At 35.1% G+C, this 22,243-nt stretch overlaps 1 protein-coding gene across 6 annotated transcripts; it reads left to right on the forward strand.

The window, feature by feature from the left end:
- Nucleotides 1-784: 784 nt before the first annotated feature.
- Nucleotides 785-19,003, forward strand: LOC107608747 (DExH-box ATP-dependent RNA helicase DExH5, mitochondrial). 6 transcript variants are annotated; one of them, XM_016310466.3, is made up of 19 exons: nt 787-956; nt 1,278-1,435; nt 1,522-1,609; nt 2,873-3,118; nt 6,295-6,390; nt 6,879-7,067; nt 7,181-7,340; nt 7,419-7,549; nt 7,957-8,124; nt 8,210-8,482; nt 8,745-8,939; nt 10,203-10,406; nt 10,565-10,634; nt 10,722-10,870; nt 16,820-17,125; nt 17,284-17,343; nt 17,472-17,621; nt 17,741-17,851; nt 17,935-19,003. In XM_016310466.3, exons 1-19 carry the CDS (start codon nt 921-923, stop codon nt 18,394-18,396), a joined length of 3,252 nt encoding a protein of 1,083 aa, XP_016165952.1. In that variant the 5' UTR covers nt 787-920; the 3' UTR covers nt 18,397-19,003. The 6 variants fall into 6 exon arrangements, 4 of the variants coding, with proteins under 4 accessions (XP_088349333.1, XP_016165952.1, XP_088349334.1 ...); XR_015892135.1 differs by having other exon boundaries at nt 785-956; nt 7,181-7,549; nt 17,284-17,323; XM_088493207.1 differs by having other exon boundaries at nt 786-956; nt 7,181-7,549.
- Nucleotides 19,004-22,243: the final 3,240 nt, after the last annotated feature.

A 22,243-nucleotide genomic window follows, 5' to 3' on the forward strand; every position in this document is an offset into this window, starting at 1 on the left:
ACTTTTAGAATTAAAAAAATCGAACATAAAAACATAAGTATTTATTGTTTAAACTATTTTTTTAAAAAGAGTTTAATTAAACTTTTTACCCAAACTAGACCTTAGTTGTTTTTAGTTTCTTTTTGCGATTTTGAGGCAAAGTTGATGTCATGGAGATGATAATTTTATGATAAAGTAAATAATGATAATTTTATGATAAAGTAAATAATTATAAGAGGTGTCATTATTTTTTTATATTTAATGTGAATATTATAATGAATTTATTATTTTCAAAATTTGAATTCAAGATATTTTATTTAAATTAAAAATTATTTGTCATCTAAACTAATTCAATCTTTATTACTTTTATACACATTTAATAAACAAGAGAACAAATGAATATGATACATTAGTATTATATAATTGACGTGAGGTGCCAAAACATGTCAACACTATTGAGTGACGATTTTCTCATGTCTTTGTTGAGCGACATGCTTGGAGTTAATCTGGTTTCTCTAATGTTTTTCTTCTCTTCGTTTCACTATAAGTATTGCAATGGAATCAGGATTGGAAACACAGGCATGGAACTATGGAAGGAAGAGTCATAAAATGCCCTGTTTTCTTGAAAAATAAATAAAAATGTAAAACGATTCTAAGTTAGTACTAGATTAAAGGTGGGGCTGATTAAGGTCAAGGTGAGTAGGCGATTACGTTCCACGCGCCATATCACTTATTCACTTATGAGTTATGGTTATGACTTACCTCATCCATGTGTCTGACCGAAGCCGTAAAGACATAAACACCACACAACGACGCCGTTTGAAGGGCTTTAAATTAATAACTAAATTCAACGCATTCGTGTGTTAACAGTCAGAACCCAGAACCCTGATTCATCATCTTCTTCCATCTCTTGCCAGTTCCAATTTGAAGGAAGAAAAGAGATGCCTTCTCAACCGGAAGAGGCTTCGTCACGTCCAGTGAGTAGATTACTTCTAATTCTTTCTTGATTTTCGTAATGTTTGTAAACTTGGCTAATCTTCAACTACTCATTTTTGTAATGTCGCTATACTCCTGTGTGTCCCATTCTTCTTCTATCTCCTTGAATCTTTCTAAAATGTTTAACTGCATTTTCCTTGTTGATAGTAATTTAATTACTTTGATTATACCATATTTTCTGTACGGCAATAAGGTTTGAACGTATAACCAAAATTGCAGATTTTAGTGAATTGATATCTCAGTTAAATGCATGCTGTCTTAGTTTTTTCTTATTTTGTTTTTCTTCAACACTTGCTTCTCAGAGTGCTTCCCTTGCGAATGATATTGCTGTGGAGTGGAAGCAGAAATTAATCACACTTTTAGATGATGAGAGTAAGCAAGAGTTGATCTCGAGAGAGAAGAAGGATAGGCGTGAGTTCCAGCAAATAGCAGCTTTGGCAAGCAAAATGGGATTGTACAGGTGTGTGTGCGTTTTTCAACTATTAATGCTGGAGTTATTACACTTGCTCTGTTGTGGGGGAACTCAATTACATTTCCATCTAGCAGCCATGTGTATGCAAAAGTTGTTGTCATCAGTAAGGTTCCACTTCCCAACTACAGACCTGATTTGGATGATCGACGTCCGCTGAGGGAGGTATAGTTTTGTATTCATTGATGTGCCCTGTACTTTCTTGAACCATTTTGTTGAGGACAAAAAAGAAGAAAAAAAGAAAAATCTGAAGTGTATGTAATTCAGAAAATGTTGACAGAGATATGACAAAATGTCTATTTGTGCCTCCACTATTCCTAGGTTTTGGGTCCATAGAAAATTGGCAAATTTTATCTCAAGACAGAGAAATTTTGCTTCATTCTGTATTAGCCTTTTCTCCAAACATGTTATGTCTCCAAGGCTCTGTTTGGAAATTGTTTGGACTTTGGAGAAGGCAAAGGATACAGAAAAGGCAATCCAGGACAATGAAGCAGGATCAAAGACAAAATTTCTTTGTCTTGTCTCTATATTCTGCCTTGAGAAACTAACAAAATACAACAGAGTGTTCTCTACATTTATGTTCTAGGATAGTTACCAAACTGACCCTAAATGTTCTTTCTCTTCTAGCCTCTATTGTCTCAGTCACGACCTTATAAGATTTATATCTTGTTCCTTAGTACTAGTTTTAGCCTATATTTGGAAAATGGTTATAATTGATAGTGTTTCAGAGTAGATAGAAAGTGAGAGAAGGAAAGAACAGAAAGAAGATGGAGAAACTGAGAATTGTAGAAAATGAGAGTATCTTCACATCAGAGTGCTGAGTCAGTATTTATACATAGATAACAAGAGTGTTCAGCACTCTAGAACAAGGGGGTAAAAAGGTCTTTACAAACTTAAGTTAGTTAGGGACTGTTAGGGGGAATCTATCCTAGTTGGCAGCTCTTACAACTGCTCTTAAGAGTTTCTAGTTTCTAGGCTCTTCTAGATCCTTTAGTCAGCTTACTCTATCAATAATTAAGTTAGCATTTTGTTTTTGTTATTTTATATTTATTATTAAAATAAAAGTGTTCCTGAAATAAGTCATTTTGTTGGGCTAAAGAAAAGAAGCAAAGGGTTTATCAGAAATGCTAGAATTTTAATTTGAAAAATGTCTTTACTTATAAGCAAGTTTTTTTAGCTTTTGATTTTTAGTCAGATATATTTCTTTAGAATTACTTTTATGCTAATACATCTGAGAATAAATGACTTTTAGGTTAATACATTTAACTGGAAATTGATTTTCGCATAATCAATCTTACAAAATATACCTTAGTTAAAATCAAGTATTGAAATAATTTTAATATCATAATTTACCCAAATATACTCTTATTCTGTTGGACATCTTATCTCATAGAAATAAGCCTAAGTAAGGGTTTTTGGAATTACCAGGTAAGCATACCTATTTCTATGTTAAGGCGAGTTGATGCTTATCTTGAAGAATACCAAACCCAAAAATCCAGAATGAAGGAAACTTTTCCAGATTTGTCATTTGCAAGATCAACAAATAACGATAGTATTGGTGTGGATGAAAGGTTATTTGAGAAACCTCAGTTGCCAGCATTGAATAAGGCTGCTTTGGAGAAAATTCTCCGGCAGAGAAGCTTGCAAATGCGTGATCAGCAACAAGCTTGGCAGGTTGTCTTAATAAAAATATATGGTCATGGCAAATTGTTATTGTAATTTGAATTTGATATTTTATTTTAATATTTTTATTTTATCATCTCTGCTTAATAAATTTAGATATGCACCATTTTCTTTTGCAACTTATGTTTGCAGCTATATGAATTCTTTTACTCCCAAAAAAGGACGGTCACATGACTTTTATTCTTATTTTTATGCATTCCTTGTAAGATGCTGCAAATAGTTTTCCTTTGGATTTTCCGAGGGTAAAAGAAAAAGAAAGCTCACCTATGTTTAATGTATTGATGTGCATTGAATTTTGAGTTAGAACATGAAAGATTGCTATAAAAAAAATTGTAGTGCTGGTCTGTGAGTGATACATGAGGAAGATGGTATGAGGAGAGTAGTTTTTGAGGATATTGCAATCAGTGTATTCTATTTCTTTCTCTCCAAGGAATTTTGTATATTTTGCATATTAAGTAGAAATTTCATTAAGATTCACCTTTGAGTGGTTCAGGTAGTCATTCCATGTTTCAGCTTTATCTGAGTTTGACTATGAATCCACAATTTTCTTTTGTAGCCTTAGGAAATAGCTAAATGTTTGATGGGAACTAGAAGACTGATTGGTAGCAAAGAAATTCCTTGGTAGTTATGAAGGTAGGTGGTGTAATATAAGGTAGAGTTCATGAGCTGAAGTTGTTGGGCTACAATTTCTCTCATAAAAGTGAGGGTGGAAACTTGTTCAGGTTATCCATCGAGCACCACCATCGGAATCATTGTTATGTGAATTATTAGTTGCAGCAGCCTGTTGATGTGTGAGGTGCACATCCTGCTATCAAGGGCTCTATCCATCATGGGGCCAGTACCATTCTTCTTGCAGGTGCCTTCTAATTTGTTTCATTTCACGTGGTTTGTCATTTGAATCAGGCCTTTGTTTTTGGTAATATTTAGTTGCAAGGTTCTGCTGTCCTAGTAGAATCATGGCTGATGGGTTCTATTATTTCCTTTGGTTCAAATATTACTGAGTTTTAGGAGTACCCGTGGCTAAGGCTGCCAACTAATCTTTGTTCTCCATTACACTTCTTCATACAGAGAACCCTACAGCTTGTATTTCTCATTCTGGTAGTTGTCCAAGTCATGGGAGTACTTCAATTGGTATCTTTGGCATATGCGGGTATGTTCTAGAACTTTAGACTAGTTCCTGTTGAGTGGGTTTTATAGATTTGGGAAGGAAAGAAGCCTAACCTGTGTGCAATACACAGTCAATGCTACCATTTGGAGTTCTTTTGTCAAAGTGTAATTGATGACAGATTATCAGAAAAGTCAGTCTTGTGGGATGAGTTTATATGTTGACTGCTATTTCATGTAAAAGCTCATTGTCTTTTTAGAGGGATATGCTGAGAGAATGGAAAGCCTTGCTGTTTTCTCTCGTTAGCTATTGTTCTTTAAAAGTATCTCTTTTCTTCCTTTGTCTTTGTACTCTTCCTTTTGTTGTCTTAACTAATTTAATCTTTTAAGATGATGCTTCTCTGATCATGCTGCTAGTAGCTGATTTCATTTTACCTCTTTCTCCATGTTTTTCCTTTATTTATCAAAAGTTCCTGCTGAAGGAATTGGTCAAGTCTCACTTATTGAATTCAAATCTTTAACTAAGTTCTACATGTCCCTTGGAATCCTTTTAATTTAATTTCTTTCAATTATTTTATCACTCTATTCATTGTCCCATCACTTGTAATTTTGAATTCTTAATTACATAGTACCGACATATGGTCAAATGTGTGGGGAAGGACATAAATGTTACCATATGAGTGACTACTTAGATTTTATAGTGATAAAAAATTGTGTAATTATTTAATATATGCTTTATGTAATTTATTCTTCATTTATGTGAAAGATTGAGTTTTCCTCTTCTATTATATTAAAAATTAGTTCATATGAGGTGAAATTTATTGAAAAAGAAAATTATATATAATAGGTGTACTTGTAACCCACTTCTTACAAAATTTTTGTATCCCTTTTGCATATCCGTTCCAGGTACTGCTACCATAGCTCTGCCTATCTAACATATCCTTTCTTTTAGTATAGATAAGCTGTTAAGTGTGTCTTTCTTGTGTATTTTTTTTGGCAGCGAAATGAATATGAATATTATTTTTCCTATTACACACCCTTAATATACATTTTTAGACATTTCCTTATTTGAAGACATGTAGTTTGAACTTTCCATTGAGCTTATTCTAATTTCCAACAATTTACCTGTTCATTACCCTTTTCCCCCTTGAAAGTAAAGTTAGTGAAATCCCAAGAACTTTGAGCAACGTCACTTGGGATAAGTCATGAGAGTCCACCTCTATGGCCTCTCTTTACCTATAATATGCTCTCAGATATGCCTCCCGGTACCTTGAGGAAGAGCCTTATAGTGTAAATATGTCCAACTCCAACAACTTTCTTAGTGTCTATTGTTGGCCTCCCTATTTCTATTCAGAAAGGTCTTTGATTCACTAGGAATTGTCATCCAATGCCTTACCTCATAGGTTTTCAACATTTATGTATATTATACATTAGGCTTATATTCCTCTTCTGCAAAATGGCAAGTTCCACTTTTTTCCAGGGAAAAACATTGTTGGTTGCTGCTGGATCTATGCTGTCAAGGTTTGCTAGATGGTTAAATAGATTGTCTTAAGTCCTTTTAGATGCTAAGGGATATACATAGACCTGTGCTCTAGATTACAGAGATACTTGGTGCTCATTGTTGTAAGCATGTGGTCCATATTACTTTCTGGGTGGAACATGCTCATATTTTAAGGAGGATTATTTGGCTGACCAACTAATTCGGGATATGATATTCGGCTTCTCAACAGATATGTGTAGAGACGTTGTTTCTCATATTTTTATGGTGTTGGTGTTGTCTCTTGATATTGAGGATGTATTATCTTCCACTTTCCTTATTATATCCTTCTATTGTTTTGATGACTTCATTACCCAAAAATGAATAACAGTTGTTGTCTGGGTCTATGACAATTAGTCATCCTCTCCCATATTCTGTACAAATGCTTGCGGATAGAGGTTTTAGCACAGTTATTTGGTTCAAAAATGGGATCCTCTTAGTTCTTCATCTTAATTATTTACAGAGATCTCAACAGATATATCTGAAATACAAGAAGACTTCTTGATGTCTTAACTTTTCATTTCAGGAGTCGGCAGAAGGTAGAAGAATGCTAGAATTTCGTAGAAGTCTCCCTGCTTATAAAGAGAAGGAAGCAATATTGTCAACAATATTGAGGAATCAGGTTTGTTGAATATATGTATTTTGTTATTGATTGGGTATTAGTCATTAGTTAATAACAGCTTAGGTATATTACTAGGGCTATTTTCTTTCTTTAGTTTTAAAAAAGAAAAAAATGTTTAAGAGCCCAGTATGCCCGTTTGAGTTATGCTAAATTTTTTATGAGTTAATATGTTGTATTCTTCCATTGAGTTAGGAAATGCTTTCCTAAAAATCTCTCCAAATCCCAGCATGAATCTTATTCAAATCTTGTAATCATTGTGATTAGAATCTATTAGAATATGTACTTGGGGAAATTATCTATTTGTATTTGTGCATTTATTTCATATTGTCTATATATTCTCTTTTTCTTCCTCTTAACACATATCTTCGGCTTGCATATTTGATTCATCTGTGCCAGCTGGTCTGTTGTAAAAGTAGTTTGTAGTTGATTTCAATATCTCAAGGCTTGGCATTTTCAAATTCAAAGTTGTTAAGTGGCATCTTTTACAGGTGGTTATCATTTCGGGACAAACAGGATGTGGGAAGACAACACAACTCCCACAGTTTATTTTAGAATGTGAGATAGAATCTCTTCAGGGAGCTGCTTGTAATATCATATGCACACAACCAAGGCGCATATCAGCGATATCTGTTTCTGAGAGGGTTGCGCTTGAGAGAGGGGAGAAATTGGGTGAATCTGTGAGATTCTTTTAAAATAATTACTGTGAATGATTCCATCGACACATTTCTTCTAGTATAATGTGTTCAGGTTTTAAAATATGCCTTCTCTTTCACTCTGTTGTTCATCAAAGGTTGGATATAAGGTTAGATTGGAGGGTATAAAAGGGAGAGATACCAGGCTTCTCTTTTGCACAACAGGCATCTTATTAAGAAGATTAATAGCTGATAGAAAATTAAAAGATGTAACTCATATTATTGTGGATGAAATTCATGAGCGTGGGATGAATGAAGGTAGAAATTTTAAACTGATTGAGTCATTGATTTCTAAATTGATTGTTGATTTCATGTTCTTTCATTCTCCTGTGACAGATTTTCTTCTCATTGTCCTTAAAGATCTCCTACCTCGCCGACCAGAAATGAAACTGATTTTAATGAGTGCTACCCTTGATGCGGAGCTCTTCTCCTCATACTTTAATGGAGCTGCAATAATCAAGATTCCGGTGCGTTTAAAAAAAATTGAACTATATGAAGGGGGAAAACTTTATCTTTGTGAATTTATTATGATAAATGAACAAAATATTAGCGGACAAAAATATGAGTGTAATGGTGCAAGTTAGGGTTCATGTCACCTACAATGTTAATGGAATAACTGAAGAATCCTTGAAGAAAATTTCCACTAATTTCTTCTGTTATAGTAAATTCTTTTTCTCTGTCTTCTTCTTTTTAACAAAGTGTGGGGACTTGCGAGGTTTTAAATGGGATGGAGGTTCTAAATTATGTTTCTGGTATAGGATCAAAAGGAATCTTCATATATTTAGTTGGAGGTACTGAGCATTGCTATTTGTGTGCCAAAAGCTAAAAGTTCTCCGTTCTTTATTGATATTGATGTATGTCATTGATAATTTAGGGTTTCACGCACCCTGTCAGAACCTGTTTTTTGGAGGACGTTTTGGAATTGTCAGGCTACAGATTGACTCCTGATAATCAAATTGATGATTATGGTCAAGAAAGGATTTGGAAAATGAACAAACAGGCCCCTAGAAAAAGGAAAAGCCAAATTGCTTCTGTTGTAGAGGTATTGAAAATATCCAAACTATAATTGCTCCATTTCTTGACATTTTCCCCGTTTAATTAAGTTCATTTGCGGAAAATATTACCAGGATTCTTTAAGGGAAGCTGATTTCAAAGATTACGATCCACAAACACGAGAATCTTTGTCATGTTGGAATCCTGATTGCATGGGTTTTAACTTCATAGAATATATTTTATGCCATATATGTGAGGATGAAAGGCCAGGTGCTGTGTTGGTTTTTATGATTGGATGGGATGATATAAGTGCACTGAAAGAGAAGCTCCTTTTACATCCTCTTTTGGGAGATCAAAGCCGAGTTTTGCTTCTTATATGCCATGGATCAATGGCAAGCTCTGAGCAGGTAATTTGTTCCCTGTTGATGGCAGTTGACTTAACAATCTGCATACATTCCTTAGCATTTCATGCGCTCTATGCAAGCAATAAAAGTTACAATTTATGGTTAGAATAAATAAGAATAATGATGATGTTTCTAGAGACATGTTTACTCTTCAGAAATTTCTTGCATGCATAATCCTGTGTAGATGAAAGAAACATGTCAGATGTGCCTTACTGTCCTGCATACAAGTCATACTTGGATAATATCTTGTATATTGAATTTACAGAGATTAATATTTGAAGAACCTGAAGATGGAGTGCGAAAAATAGTGTTAGCAACAAATATTGCTGAAACGAGTATCACAATAAACGATGTTGTTTTCGTTCTTGACTGTGGAAAGGAAAAAGAATCATCATATGATGCTCTTAATAACACACCTTGTTTGCTTCCAACCTGGATCTCTAAGGTTTCTGCCCAACAAGTAAGGATATCTTCTAGTTGTTTTTCATCTTTGGCATTCATTATGTATAATGTGCTCAATATTACCAAAAAGCAATTTGCTTCTGCCATCTTTGATATATTTATACTGGGTTCTTTTCATGTTATTCTTTTCCTAGAGAACTTTGTGCAAAAGATCCATGTAATTCTGTAACTGTTGTGTTGGCTGAATGCTATCTTAACTGGGATACGCTATATAGACAATGTCCTAGTTTGTGTACGGATTCTTACATCACAACTCTTCATATTTGTGCTGCTATAGGCTTGGTTCATATTTAGTGAATAAGTAGGCATTGGGATGAGGGTAGCAGCCAGTTCTACTTGAATAGCAAGATTGGGGGGAAAGATACATACAAATAAATTAATAATCATGATACTCTTTCTTTTTAGATTTATATGATAAGTGATACTATTTGTATGTAATTATTATTATCATCTACGTTCAAGAAAATGAAGTGCCAATTACATAGAAAGGTATCAATCTACTTTCAGAGGCAAGGCATGGGGGGTGGGGGAACCGATATATAAGAGAGAAAGTTGGAGTAGGGTCTATTGTAGAAAAGATGGTAGAACCTCGTCTCAGGTGGTTTGGACATGTGGGAAGAAGATTAGCAGAGCACTTGGTTAGGAAGGTGGACAGGTGGCGAATGGTAGAGGAAGACCTAAAAAAATCATACATGAGGTGGTCAAAGAAAATATACGTGTCAACAGTCTCACTGTAGACATGATACATGATAGAGCACAGTGGCGTCATTTGATCTATGTAGCCGATCCCACCTAGTGGGATAAGGCTTTGTTGTTGTTGTTGTAGTTGTATTCTATTTTATTTGAAGCATATTGTGTGCATAAAGTATTCATGGAAAATGATATTGTATTCATGAACATCTAGGCAGATGCCAGTATAATTTTTGGGCCTAATTGAAGTTTCTCATTATCTGCTTAAAATGCCAGCTGCAGCCTAATTTATCAACTTTGTGGCAAACCTCAAATGCACCCAGTCCACTGAAACTTACTATCTAGTTTATTATCCTTATGAATATATATGATATAATATAACGTGAATCTTTGGGTTATAATGTTAAGCTATCTAACTGATTGCTTTGTTTGTGCCATTTTATAAAAGAGGAAATTGCCATTGGACTCAGATAGCATTATCTAAGTGCAATTGCCATCCTGGATATGAAGTGAGAAGTTTTTAGATCTCAAATGCTGATTTTATTGTCTTTTTAACTTGAAATTTTTATAGAGAAGAGGAAGAGCTGGTCGAGTTCAACCAGGAGAATGTTACCATCTCTATCCTAGATGTGTTTATGATGCTTTTGCAGAGTATCAATTGCCGGAAATTTTGAGAACACCTTTGCAATCTCTCTGCTTGCAAATTAAAAGTTTAAAACTTGGACCGATATCAGAGTTCTTGTCTAAGGCATTACAGTCTCCAGAGATTCTTGCAGTAAGGATAAAATAATAACCTCCGTTTCAGTTCTATCATTTTATCTCCAGCTGTACATGTGCAGTTTTTTACTCACTATTTCTGAAATGAATTTGCTTGTTCACGCTGTGTTGATTATTTGCGTTTGTATCTGCTTTGTTTACTTATTTTATTCACAGGTGCAAAATGCAATTGAATATTTAAAAATAATTGGAGCTTTTGATGACAATGAGAATCTGACTCTTCTAGGTTAATCTCTTACCAATACATGAAAGTCTGGCTTATTAATTGTTATTATTCAATTTGAAGCCTCATAGTTGATCTGTCAATTGATAGGGCACTACCTGACAATGTTTCCGATGGAACCCAAACTAGGGAAGATGCTTATATTGGGTGCTATCTTCAATTGCCTGGATCCCATATTAACTGTCACTGCCAGCCTGAGTGTGAGAGATCCATTTCTAGCACCGTTGGACCAAAAAGATGTAAGTTGTACTTGTGTTGAATGATTGCAGCTTTATCCTTTCAATAAGAGGTCATTTGACTCTCGCTTGTGTTTCTATGTTCCTCGGTTCTTCGGTTCTGGATTTCTACAGAAACATACAATTGAAGTGTTTGAATGTATTATATTATCAAATGTACAGGAAATCAGCCTCTTTATAGAGGAATTATAGAAATAGAAATAACTAGAAAATAGGAAAGAAGAAAAAAATACTAGCCTAAAATAAAGGAAAGATTTCTAATCATAAAATCTCTAAAATTAAGCTAAATCCAAAAAGGAAAAGATTTATAATTAATTCTATTTACATAGAAGATTCATGAAAGGAATTAAGAATCTGATTTTGATTTGATTTAGTCAACACTTCCCCTCAAGCTGGCTTGAAGATATCATTCATTGACAGCTTGCTTATTATGCTATCAAAAGTCTTCTTGGGTAATCCTTTAGTTAGAATATCTGCTAATTGTTCCGTGGTTGGAACATATGAGATGCAAATCTGTCCTCTCTCAATCTTTTCCCTGATAAAATGCTTGTCAACTTCAACATGTTTAGTTCTATCATGCAACACTGGATTATGAGAAATGAAAATTGCAGATTTGTTGTCACAATACAACCTCATTGGTGGAGAAATGGAAACTTTTAGTTCTTGTAGGATTTTCTCTACCCATATTGCTTCACATATTCCATGAGCCACTGCTCTAAACTCAGCTTCTGCACTACTTCGTGCCACAACACTCTGTTTTTTACTCCTCCAACTAACCAGGTTTCCGCCAACAAAAGTACAATACCCAGATGTTGACCTTCTATCCATGACATTCCCAGCCCAATCTGCATCTGTATAAGCTTCTACTTGAAGATGTCCATGCTTTTTATAGAGTAACCCTTTCCCAGGCGACCCTTTCAAGTACCTTAGGATTCTAAAGACAGCATCCATGTGTTCTTGACCAGGTGAATGCATAAACTGGCTTACCATGCTCACAGCAAAGGCTATATCCGGGCGTGTATGGGATAAATAGATTAGCCTCCCTACCAACTGCTGATATCTCCCTTTGTCCATGACATTTTCTGGTTCAGCTGGCTTCAATTTTAAGTTAGGCTCTATAGGTGTTTCAGCAGCTTTACAACCAAGTAATCCCATCTCTTTTAAAAGATCTAGGATATACTTTCGTTGGTTCATAAAAATGCCTTCCTTAGACTTTGCAAAATCAATTCCAAGGAAGTATTTTAATGAGCCAAGTTCTTTGATTTCAAATGCTTTGGCAAGCTTCTCCTTCAAGTCTTTTAGCTCCAAACAGTCATCACCTGTCAGAATAATGTCATCCACATATACAATTAAGATGGCAGTTTTATTAGCTGCTGAATGCTTATAGAAAAGTGTATGGTCAGCTTGGCTTTGAGTATAACCAAGTCCCTTCACCACCGTTCCAAGTCGTTCAAACCAAGCTCCTTGGGGATTGTTTCAATCCATAGAGAGATTTCTTTAGTTTGCACACTTTATTCCTCCCTAGTTCAGTTTCAAATCCAGGTGGAAGTTTCATAAACACCTCTTCCTCTAGTTCCCCATTCAGGAAAGCATTCTTTATATCCAATTGGTGTAAAGGCCAATTGTAATTCGCAGCAAGAGATAAGAGAATTTGCACAGAACTGAGTTTGGCAACTGGAGCAAAAGTCTCTCGATAGTCTACTCCATAGGTTTGTGTATATCCCCTAGCTACTAACCTAGCTTTATACCTCTCTATGTTTCCATCAGCATTGCACTTGATGGTAAAAACCCACCTGCAGCCAACCAACTTTATATTCTGTGGCAGATCTACAATCTCCCAAGTTTCATTTTTCTTGAGTGCATGCCACTCTTCCATCACTGCTAATTTCCAGTTGGGATCATCTAGTGCTTCCTCTATGTTCCTAGGCTCAAACAGATTTGTAATTTTAGAAGTAAAAGCTCGATGTTTTTGAGAGAGATTTTGGTAAGAGACATAATTGGAAATAGGATGGTTGGTGCTGGTTTTAAGTACCTTTTTGGTGCAGGTTCTGGTTTCTTTCCTAAGGGCTATTGGCAAATTATTATTAGAAGTGACAATTTCAGATTTACCTGGAAGTTCCTGAAGAGTTGGGCCGTCTTCCGGGTTTTCAGATTGGGTTGGTACAGAGATGATGGGCTGGTCTCTAGTCTTCTTGGGATATTTCCGAACATAACACCGAAGCTCCTTTTCTTGTGGTATTTCTTTTCCTGTTTGGATTCCAACTAATTCTGGCACAATTTCAGAATTGGTTTTCACATCTTGTTTTGCAATTGTTTCAGAATTTACTTGATTAGTGAAAGTTGTATCCTCAATATGTAAGATAGGAGTGGGTAAAGGTTCATGCAAAAAATTTTCTTCCCTTAGACTCTCCCCTTGAAGAAAATTTTTCTGAAAAAAGGTTTCATGTTCCAAAAAAGTAACATCCATTCTTACATGAAATTTCTTGGTGTGTGGATTGAAACATTTATAACCCTTTTGACTTGGGGAATAGCCTATAAAAATGCATTTTTCTGTCCTTGGATCAAGTTTACTTCGATATGAAGGTGTATGTAAAAACACAGTGCAACCAAATACTTTTAAAGGTAAGTCAGAATGCAACCTGCATGCTGGAAAATTCTTTTTGAAAGTATCCAACGGTGTGCAGTAATTTAACACACGTGTGGGCATTCGATTTATGAGATAGGCTGCTGTTAGAACAGTATCTCCCCATAAATACTTTGGAACATTACCCTCAAACATAATGGCACGTGCTACTTCAAGAAGGTGTTTATTCTTCCTTTCAGCAATGCCATTTTGTTGGGGTGTATTAAGGCATGTAGATTAATGTTGAATACCTTTTTTTTGAAGAAATTCTCCAAGATTTTTGTTAAAGTATTTAGTGCCATTATCACTTCTTAATATTGAAATTTGTGTGTCAAATTGTGTTTCTACCATTGTTGAAAAATACTGAAAAATTTTAGAAACCTCAGATTTTTCATGCATGAGATAGATCCAACATAGTCGTGTGTGGTCATCAATAAAAGTTACAAACCATTTTTTTCCAAATTGAGTTGTTATTTTCGATGGACCCCATACATCACTATGAATCAAGTGGAAAGGTTTAGATGCATGATAAGGTTGAGAGTAATAAGGAGCTCTATGACTCTTTGAACGAATACAACTTTCACATTTAAGTAAGGAAGAATCAATATTTTTAAACAAACTTGGAAACAAGTGTTTGAGATATGGAAAACTAGGGTGTCCTAGTCTATTGTGCCAGAGAATTATTTGGTCCTTTATAGGCATAGAACTTATACCACTAAATCCTTGAGCTATTTTATCCTCCGAAATATCCTCAAAGTGATAAAGCCCATCCATCATCTTAGCACTGCCAATCATCTTCCCCGAAGTCCGGTCCTGAAAAATACCATGAGTGTCAAAGAATGTCACAGCACAATTGGAATCCTTGCAAATTTTACTAATAGAGAGAAGATTACAAGAAAGCTTTGGTACATGTAGGACATTTCTTAGGTCAATGTTTTTGGATAGTTTAATTGTACCTTTTCCAGCAATAGATGAAAAACTACCATCAGCAACTCTAATTTTTTCATTTTCAAAGCAAGGAGAATAAGTTTTAAATAAAGGGGAGAGGCTGGTCATATGGTCAGATGCACCTGAATCGACAATCCATGGTGCATTCAAGTTTGAGGTGCAGTTAAGGAACATAGGAATACTAAAATTACCTGTTTGAGCCAAAGAACAACTAGGAGTACTAGACACAGAACTGGAATTTAACAGCCTTATGAGCTGCTCAACCTGTTCCTTACTCAATGATGATTTTTCAGCCTCATGAGCAGTTGGGGTAGGGCGTATTTTGGGACCAGGTTTGCTGCCTTTAAGATGTGCTGGTTTTCCATGAATCTTCCAGCAGGTTTCTCGGGTGTGACGAGGTTTGTTGCAGTGGTCACACCAAAGATTGGAGGGGTGCTTCTGATTTGATGAACTTTTAAGTGCAGCAGGTGCCACTAAAAGTGCATTAGACTCCAAAGAGGTCTGTTCAGTCTTGCCTTTTCCCATCATCACAGCTCTACGAGTTTCTTCTCTTCTAACTTCAGCAAATACTTCTCCAATTGAGGGTAGGATTGCTCTTCCAATAATTCTGCCACGAACTTCATCTAGCTCCACGTTGAGGCCTGCAAGAAACTGGAATATCCTCCCTTCTTCCACTGTTTGTTGGTGGTGTTTGGCATCAGCGGCTGAATTCCACTTGTAGTTATTGAAGTGGTCAAGATCCTGCCACACCCGCTTCAATGTGTGGAAATATTTGGTGACATTGTCACTCCCTTGTTGAATTTCTCTAGCTTTTAGAGTAAGTTCATAAATCTGGGATTTATTCCCAAGATCAGAGTACATCTCCTTGACACTATCCCACAATTCTTTGGCTATGGTATAGTACATGTAGTTACTGCTGATATCCTCCTCCATTGAGTTCACCAGCCATGTCATCACCATGGAATTTTCGGTATCCCACACATGATATTGTGGGTCAGTGATGTTAGGCTGGCTTCGCTCACCGGTGAGATATCCAATCTTCCCTCTTCCACGGATATACATCTGAGCTGATTGAGACCACCTAAGGTAGTTTGACCCATTGAGTCGAAATGTGGTGATCTGAACTGAATGGGAGTCACCACTAACTAGTATCCGTTGCTCAGATTTTAAATCTGATGGAGTAGGAGTGGTGTTCTCCTTCTGTTCAGGATTAATGACTGAGGAACTGTCAGCCATAGCTATAAATCAGAGGCACAGTGCAGAGTTCCTGCTCTGATACCAAATTGAAGTGTTTGAATGTATTATATTATCAAATGTACAGGGAATCAGCCTCTTTATAGAGGAATTATAGAAATAGAAATAACTAGAAAATAGGAAAGAAGAAAAAAATACTAGCCTAAAATAAAGGAAAGATTTCTAATCATAAAATCTCTAAAATTAAGCTAAACCCAAAAAGGAAAAGATTTATAATTAATTCTATTTACATAGAAGATTCATGAAAGGAATTAGGAATCTGATTTTGATTTGATTTAGTCAACACATACGGCATAATAATGAATTGGGAACTTTTTATGTTTGTTTTATATTTCAAACTTGAAACACCAAATTCAATTAAAATTATAAAATGGCAAACCAACTCTACCTATGTTATGTTCCTTTGTTGCATAGCTTTACATAATAAATCCTAAGGTTTGATAAATGAGGAGTTATGTTAGTTAGTCCTAGCCATGCAAGGCTTTGTTGATGCTTCATAATATGGATCACTAATGTCATAGTGTTAATGTTAGCATTGGTACCAGTGAGAATTAGGAGAATATAGGAATGTGTAGCAGGTGTAAGAATGGAGACATAAAAATTCTCATTAACTGCTTTTGTAAATAGTGGTGTTGATTAATATTTCTTGGGTATTCACTTACACCAGGGGTATGTCGTGAACTTCCATCCTCCAATAACTCATACGCTATGAGCTCCATTAATACAATTGAATTGAGACATTTCACCTTATTGATCAATTTTTAAAATTTCGTCAAAATTTTATCACCACCTACCCGTTTATTGGAGCTAATTAAAGCCAGTAAGCAGTGGCTATTTAGCTTCCGTTTAAGGGCCAACAATAATCTCACTTGGAAATGAATGCTTCTAAAATTGTTGTTTCTATGGGTGGTCAGTGATACTAGAATCAGTTTATGTTTTTTCTGACATTTTCTCAGTGTAAAGAGTTAGTTAAAAAGAGTAATATTTCAGTTCCGTTTAAATTATTCAATTTTGGACAGTATCACTACAGCAACAAGCATTGGTCCCTTAGGCTTGTCAGTCAGTGCTCAAGGACCTTATTACGAGGTTTTTATCTGGTATTTGATTTATCAAGTTTTTCATTATAGGTTGCAGCTGCAGCGAAGTCTCAATTCTCCCATGATTATAGTGATCATCTTGCCCTTGTGAGGGCTTATGATGGCTGGAAAGATGCTGAAATAGACCTCGCTGGACAAGAATACTGCTGGGCAAATTTCCTTTCTTCACAATCCATGAAAGCTATTGATGCCCTTCGGATGGAATTCTTATCCCTTCTCAAGGATATTGGAATAGTTGATAGCAATGCAACAAACTGCAATGCGTGGAGCTATGATGTGCATCTTATACGAGCAGTTATTTTTTATGGGCTATATCCTGGAATTTGCTCTATTGTGGTATTTTTTTTCTTTTTTCCTTTATTATTTTATATTTATATTGCATAAATAGTATAATTTATTATGGAAAGTAGAAACTTTTTAGCGAGTGTTCAAATTGCATATGGAGTCCATGTCTATGCGGTAGGTAATTAACTATGATATATTTTCATTTGCAGCATAAAGAGAAGTCATTTTCTCTGAAGACAATGGAGGATGGTAAAGTGCATCTTCATTTGGTTAGTCCATTCAAATTTATTAATTTGCCATGGGTTATAAAACTGTAGGCGTGTTTTAGATGTCATCATTTCAACCTTCTGTTCTTATTTTTTCCCATATTGATTACGTGTTTGTTTCATTTCCCTAGAATTCAGTGAATGCTCGAGAAAGCAAAATTCCATATCCGTGGCTTGTTTTTAATGAGAAGATAAAAGTGAATTCGGTGTTCCTTCGTGACTCAACTGCTGTGTCTGACTCAGTGGTGCTTCTTTTTGGTGGAAAGATCTCAAAAGATGGTGTTAGTTCCTTTTCTTTTTCTTGGGGTGCTCGTGTTTATTTTATAAAATATTGCAGTTTGGAATTAACCTCTAAAATGTTCTGTAGTGTTTTATATTGTTTACATTCCTGTTCTGGCAGGATGGTCAATTAAAAATGTTAGGAGGGTATCTGGAGTTCTTAATGAAACCTGCTGTTGCTGAAATGTTTCAGAGCATAAGGAGGAAACTAGATGACATCATTCAGAGCAAAGTAGGTGCAAATTTATTTCATTCTCATACAAACTACGTTGATGAAATTGAGTTAAAATTTTAATATACTATTGAACTTTGCAGCTACTGTTTCCGATGATGGGAATACACTTATTTCACGAGCTGCTTTCTGCTGTACGGTTGCTGATTTCCAAAGATAAATGTGAGGGCAGATTTGTGTTTAGCTGCCAGGTCATTAAACCATCGAAACCATCTGTGATGACCTTGCAACCAGCATTGGTTTCAAGGACAGACAGTGGACCTGGTGGCGATAATTCTAAAGGTCAGCTCCAAACTCTTCTGGCTCGTGCTGGATGTGCTGCACCCATCTACAAGACTATGCAAATACAGAACAATCAGTTTCAGGCTGCGGTCGAGTTTAATGGTATACAGATAATGGGCCAACCTTGTCACAATAAAAGGACTGCGGAAAAAGACGCCGCGGCTGAGGCACTGCAATGGCTTATGGGTAAAAGACAGGCAGAAAACGAGTACATGGATCACAATGCAGTGATGCTAAAGAAAAGCAAGAGGGATCATAATTAAGCAATCAACTGTAATGGGTTTTCTGTGAGGGTAACAAACGGTCCAAGATGGATGTACTTGTCTAGATTTTTAAGGTCCTTGCTCAAGTCTTTGAACTCCAGAAAAAATGGATTAGTTCCATTGTTGATATATAGCTCCGGGGCTTGAGCCAATTCATGCTCATACAACAACAATCTCCAATTTAGCGTGCATTGTGTTGATTCAATCCGAGGTTGGAGTTGCCTACCCTTGATCAAAGCAAATCATGGATGATTTATGAGCCTGAAGAAATAAATTGTGAATTGAAAGCCTAAGATAACAGTCTAATCTGAGCCGTTTGACAAAGGAAAATTTTTTGCAACTGTTCATGTTGTTGAGTTAATTTTGGGATAAGGTTCTTCTAAAGTGTTTTTATATTCAACATGACAAATTCGAAGGTCTCTTAGCTACACTCAATCAGTATTGTACACGAGAAATGTGAAGACTAATTTGATATCTTCTGCAACAGAAAGAGCTTCCATTCTATATTTAGGTGAAACATGTATGTGAAAATATAAAGAATGAATTTTTAAAGTATGTTTGGAATTGATATTCAATGAACTTGGCGAGGGAAACAAATTTTGGTCAAGCAGGAGTTCGCATTAATGTGATCTATGTTGCTTCACTTTCTTTTCCTTTTTTTTTTTTCGGTTTTCACGTCTGATTGTGATTTCTGTTTGAGAAATAATTTAGGTATAATGAATGTTATTTCGGCAGCGATAATTAAAAAGGAAAAGACTAAGATTAGGGGGCAGCAATTTTGTTAAATTATGGCTTGCATGTAACTAGCAAAAAAAAAATGAGTCACTGGATGAAATCTCACACCAATTTCACACCATTAAAACCATTATTGATGACTATTTGATGACTACAAATCACAAAAGTTGTTAGCCCCTAACATTTCTCAATTAAAAATTGTCTGGTTAAAAAGGGGCTTGGGCTTCATAGTGCATTGTTTGTATTGTCCTGTAATTTTTTTTTCATTTCATTGTCTTCAAGATATACTGTAACGAAGCGTGATTATGTTTTATAGTCACTTCTATTACTTATAAATGAAAATTCATAAAATTTGTCCAGTTCATTGTTCTCTTATGTTTATATTTTCATCATTTCACCACTTAACTTTTAGGATGCATCACTTGGAATATACTTCTAAAATATTTTAACTATTTTAGATACAAATACAATTTGTAGACAAATAAATTAAAGAAATATTAAAACAAGTTGATCACAAATCGTTTTAGGCACTGTCTTTAAAAATTTACTACCGTCTTACCTATAGATGGAATAACTTCGACAAAAATCTTTTAATATTAGATGTGGATCATTAAAATATAGTCTATACCAATATTCTCAAAACACTTTAACGATGCTCAACCAATCATTATTAATATTCAACCAACCAACTATCATTAATGTTTTCCAACGTTCATATTGCTTAGCTAGAATTCATTAATTTTTTTTTTTTTTTGGTAAGTTAGAATTCATTAATTTATTTTTATCAAATTAGCAAAATAGAGTCCCAATCTATCCATGTGCATGTGAGAACCATCAGCCATTCAGCCTATTTAATCAAGAATAGGGTACACACTAATATTCTCGAATACCTTTAGTTCATATTGCTTTTAGTTGGAATTCATTAATTTTTTGTTTTGGTAATTCATTAATTTTTTTGTTCAATTAGCACAATCAAAGCCTAATACCTAAGCAAGCCCAATCCATTCATGTGCTGTGAAAGCCCATCAACCTATTTTAATTTCATTGCCTGTAAGCATCACATTTTTTTCACTGACCCAGAAAATAAAAGCATCCCATTCCGTAAAGGTTAACTAGACCAGTCATCATATTCTGGGTTAAGTACTTTTTTCGTCTTTAAAGTTCGGGATGAAAATTCAAATTGTTTCCAACCTTTTTTTGTTATTAAAATTATCCTCAACGTTATAAAATGTTATAAAATCATCATTTTATCCATAAACAACATTTTAAAGACAATTTATCCTCTAAAAAAAAACCCTTCCCTTCCCCACTAATCCCCAACCCCCCTTCAGACTTCATCATCATAACCGAGCTTCTTTCTCTCTCTCTCTCTCTCTTTCTTTCAGTCTCCTTTTCTCCCTTATGACTAACTCCTAACCACTTTTTTCATCATCACCGAGCCTCTTTCTCTTTCTCTTTGTCCCAATCTCTTTCTCTTCCTCACCACTAATCCCACTCATCTTCTTCTCATCACCATCACCATCACCATTATCATAATCACCATCACCATTATCACAGAAACAAAGATTGAATCACATCACCATCACCATTATCCATCACCATCACCATTATCCACGGCGGAATTAAACGACGAATTGGAAGCATTTTTTTGAGAAGAAGGTTACTGAATTGAGAAATGAGAGAACGACTCTGGGAGGGGGCTATTGCGAATAGAAAGGGGATGACAAGTTCAGTTTCTGTCTCACTCCAAACTCGAAGAAAAAAACTGCTTTCGCATGTCATCGATGACAGTTTTGATCTTCTCCTATAAAGTTTCTTGTGATATTTTTAGCAGAGAGATTATATCAGTGAGCATCTTTGAAAGAGATGATGGATTTTCTTGTGGTTAATTTGAACAACATTCTTTGTGTTCACCTGAAGAACGAGAAGGGCACTAAAGAAAAGAAAAAAAAGGGTCGTTACTCTCTCAAAAGGGGGCTCTCTTTCTCTCTTTTTTGTTCTTCCTTTTTTTCTTATTTTTTTTTAATTTTTAAAGAACATATACATAATTTTTTTTTTAAATTTTTTTAATTTATGTTATTGCTAATTTTGTGGATCTTGTTGTTATTATTGGATTGTTAATTTATTTTGTGGTTAGATTTATGGTGTAATCACAGTGATGATAATGAAGCAGATTTATTTTGTTGTTATGGTGTAATTATGGTGATGATGAAATGGGATTTAATTTTTTTTTGGGAGCTGATGATGGTGGTGGGATGGGATTTGGGATGGGTGGGAGGAAGGGAATTGGGGGGTGTGGGGAGGGGGGAGAGACGAAGAGATACTGGGAGTGGGGTGGGGTAGGTTTTTTTAATATTATCTTTATTAATAATTAAGGGTAATTTGGTCAAAAAATATAATTGAAGTAAAAAAAGACGATTTTATAACGTTTTATAACATTGAGGATGATTTTAATAACAAAAAAATATTGGGGACAATTTTGATTTTGGCCTTAGACCTTAAGGACGAAAAAAATACTTAAACCAACTATTCTAGTAACTGATTTACTGATTTATTAGTCTAACCGGTTCAACCGTAATTTAACCAGAATAACTATTTTATAATAAAATAATAAATAAAATATAAATAAACACACTAAAATTAACAAAAATTAACTATATTTAACTAAGATTAACAAAATTTTCAAACATAATTTTAACAAGATCAGCACAATAATTAACATGCTTCAACAAAAATTAACAAAATTTTCAAACTAATTTTAACAAGTTCAGCATAATGATTAACAGAAAAAAAGGCACTGAATGAACACTGTCAACTCTGCAATTGCTTTGTTTTTTAGAACGATAGTTCTGGAATAACCTCCTTTCCTTCCCAACAGCTTCAAAGTAATCTCTACCTCATCCCACAATAAGTTATATCCATTAGAAATGATCAAACCACATTCATTTTGTATGAAAAATAGTTTTAAGCATATCTTACACCCTGAACATGGAAAGCTTCATTGCAAGAAGTGCGGAGCTGCATACGACCGGACGAAGACACGGTGGTGTCTGAGAACAACGCACGGCGGTACTGAGTGAGACCCTTGCGACGGTAGGGGAGTAACCTAGTG

This window comes from Arachis ipaensis, chromosome B7 (assembly GCF_059453495.1).
Source record: "Arachis ipaensis isolate K30076 ecotype BB chromosome B7, ASM5945349v1, whole genome shotgun sequence".
NCBI classification, from domain to species: domain Eukaryota; kingdom Viridiplantae; phylum Streptophyta; class Magnoliopsida; order Fabales; family Fabaceae; genus Arachis; species Arachis ipaensis.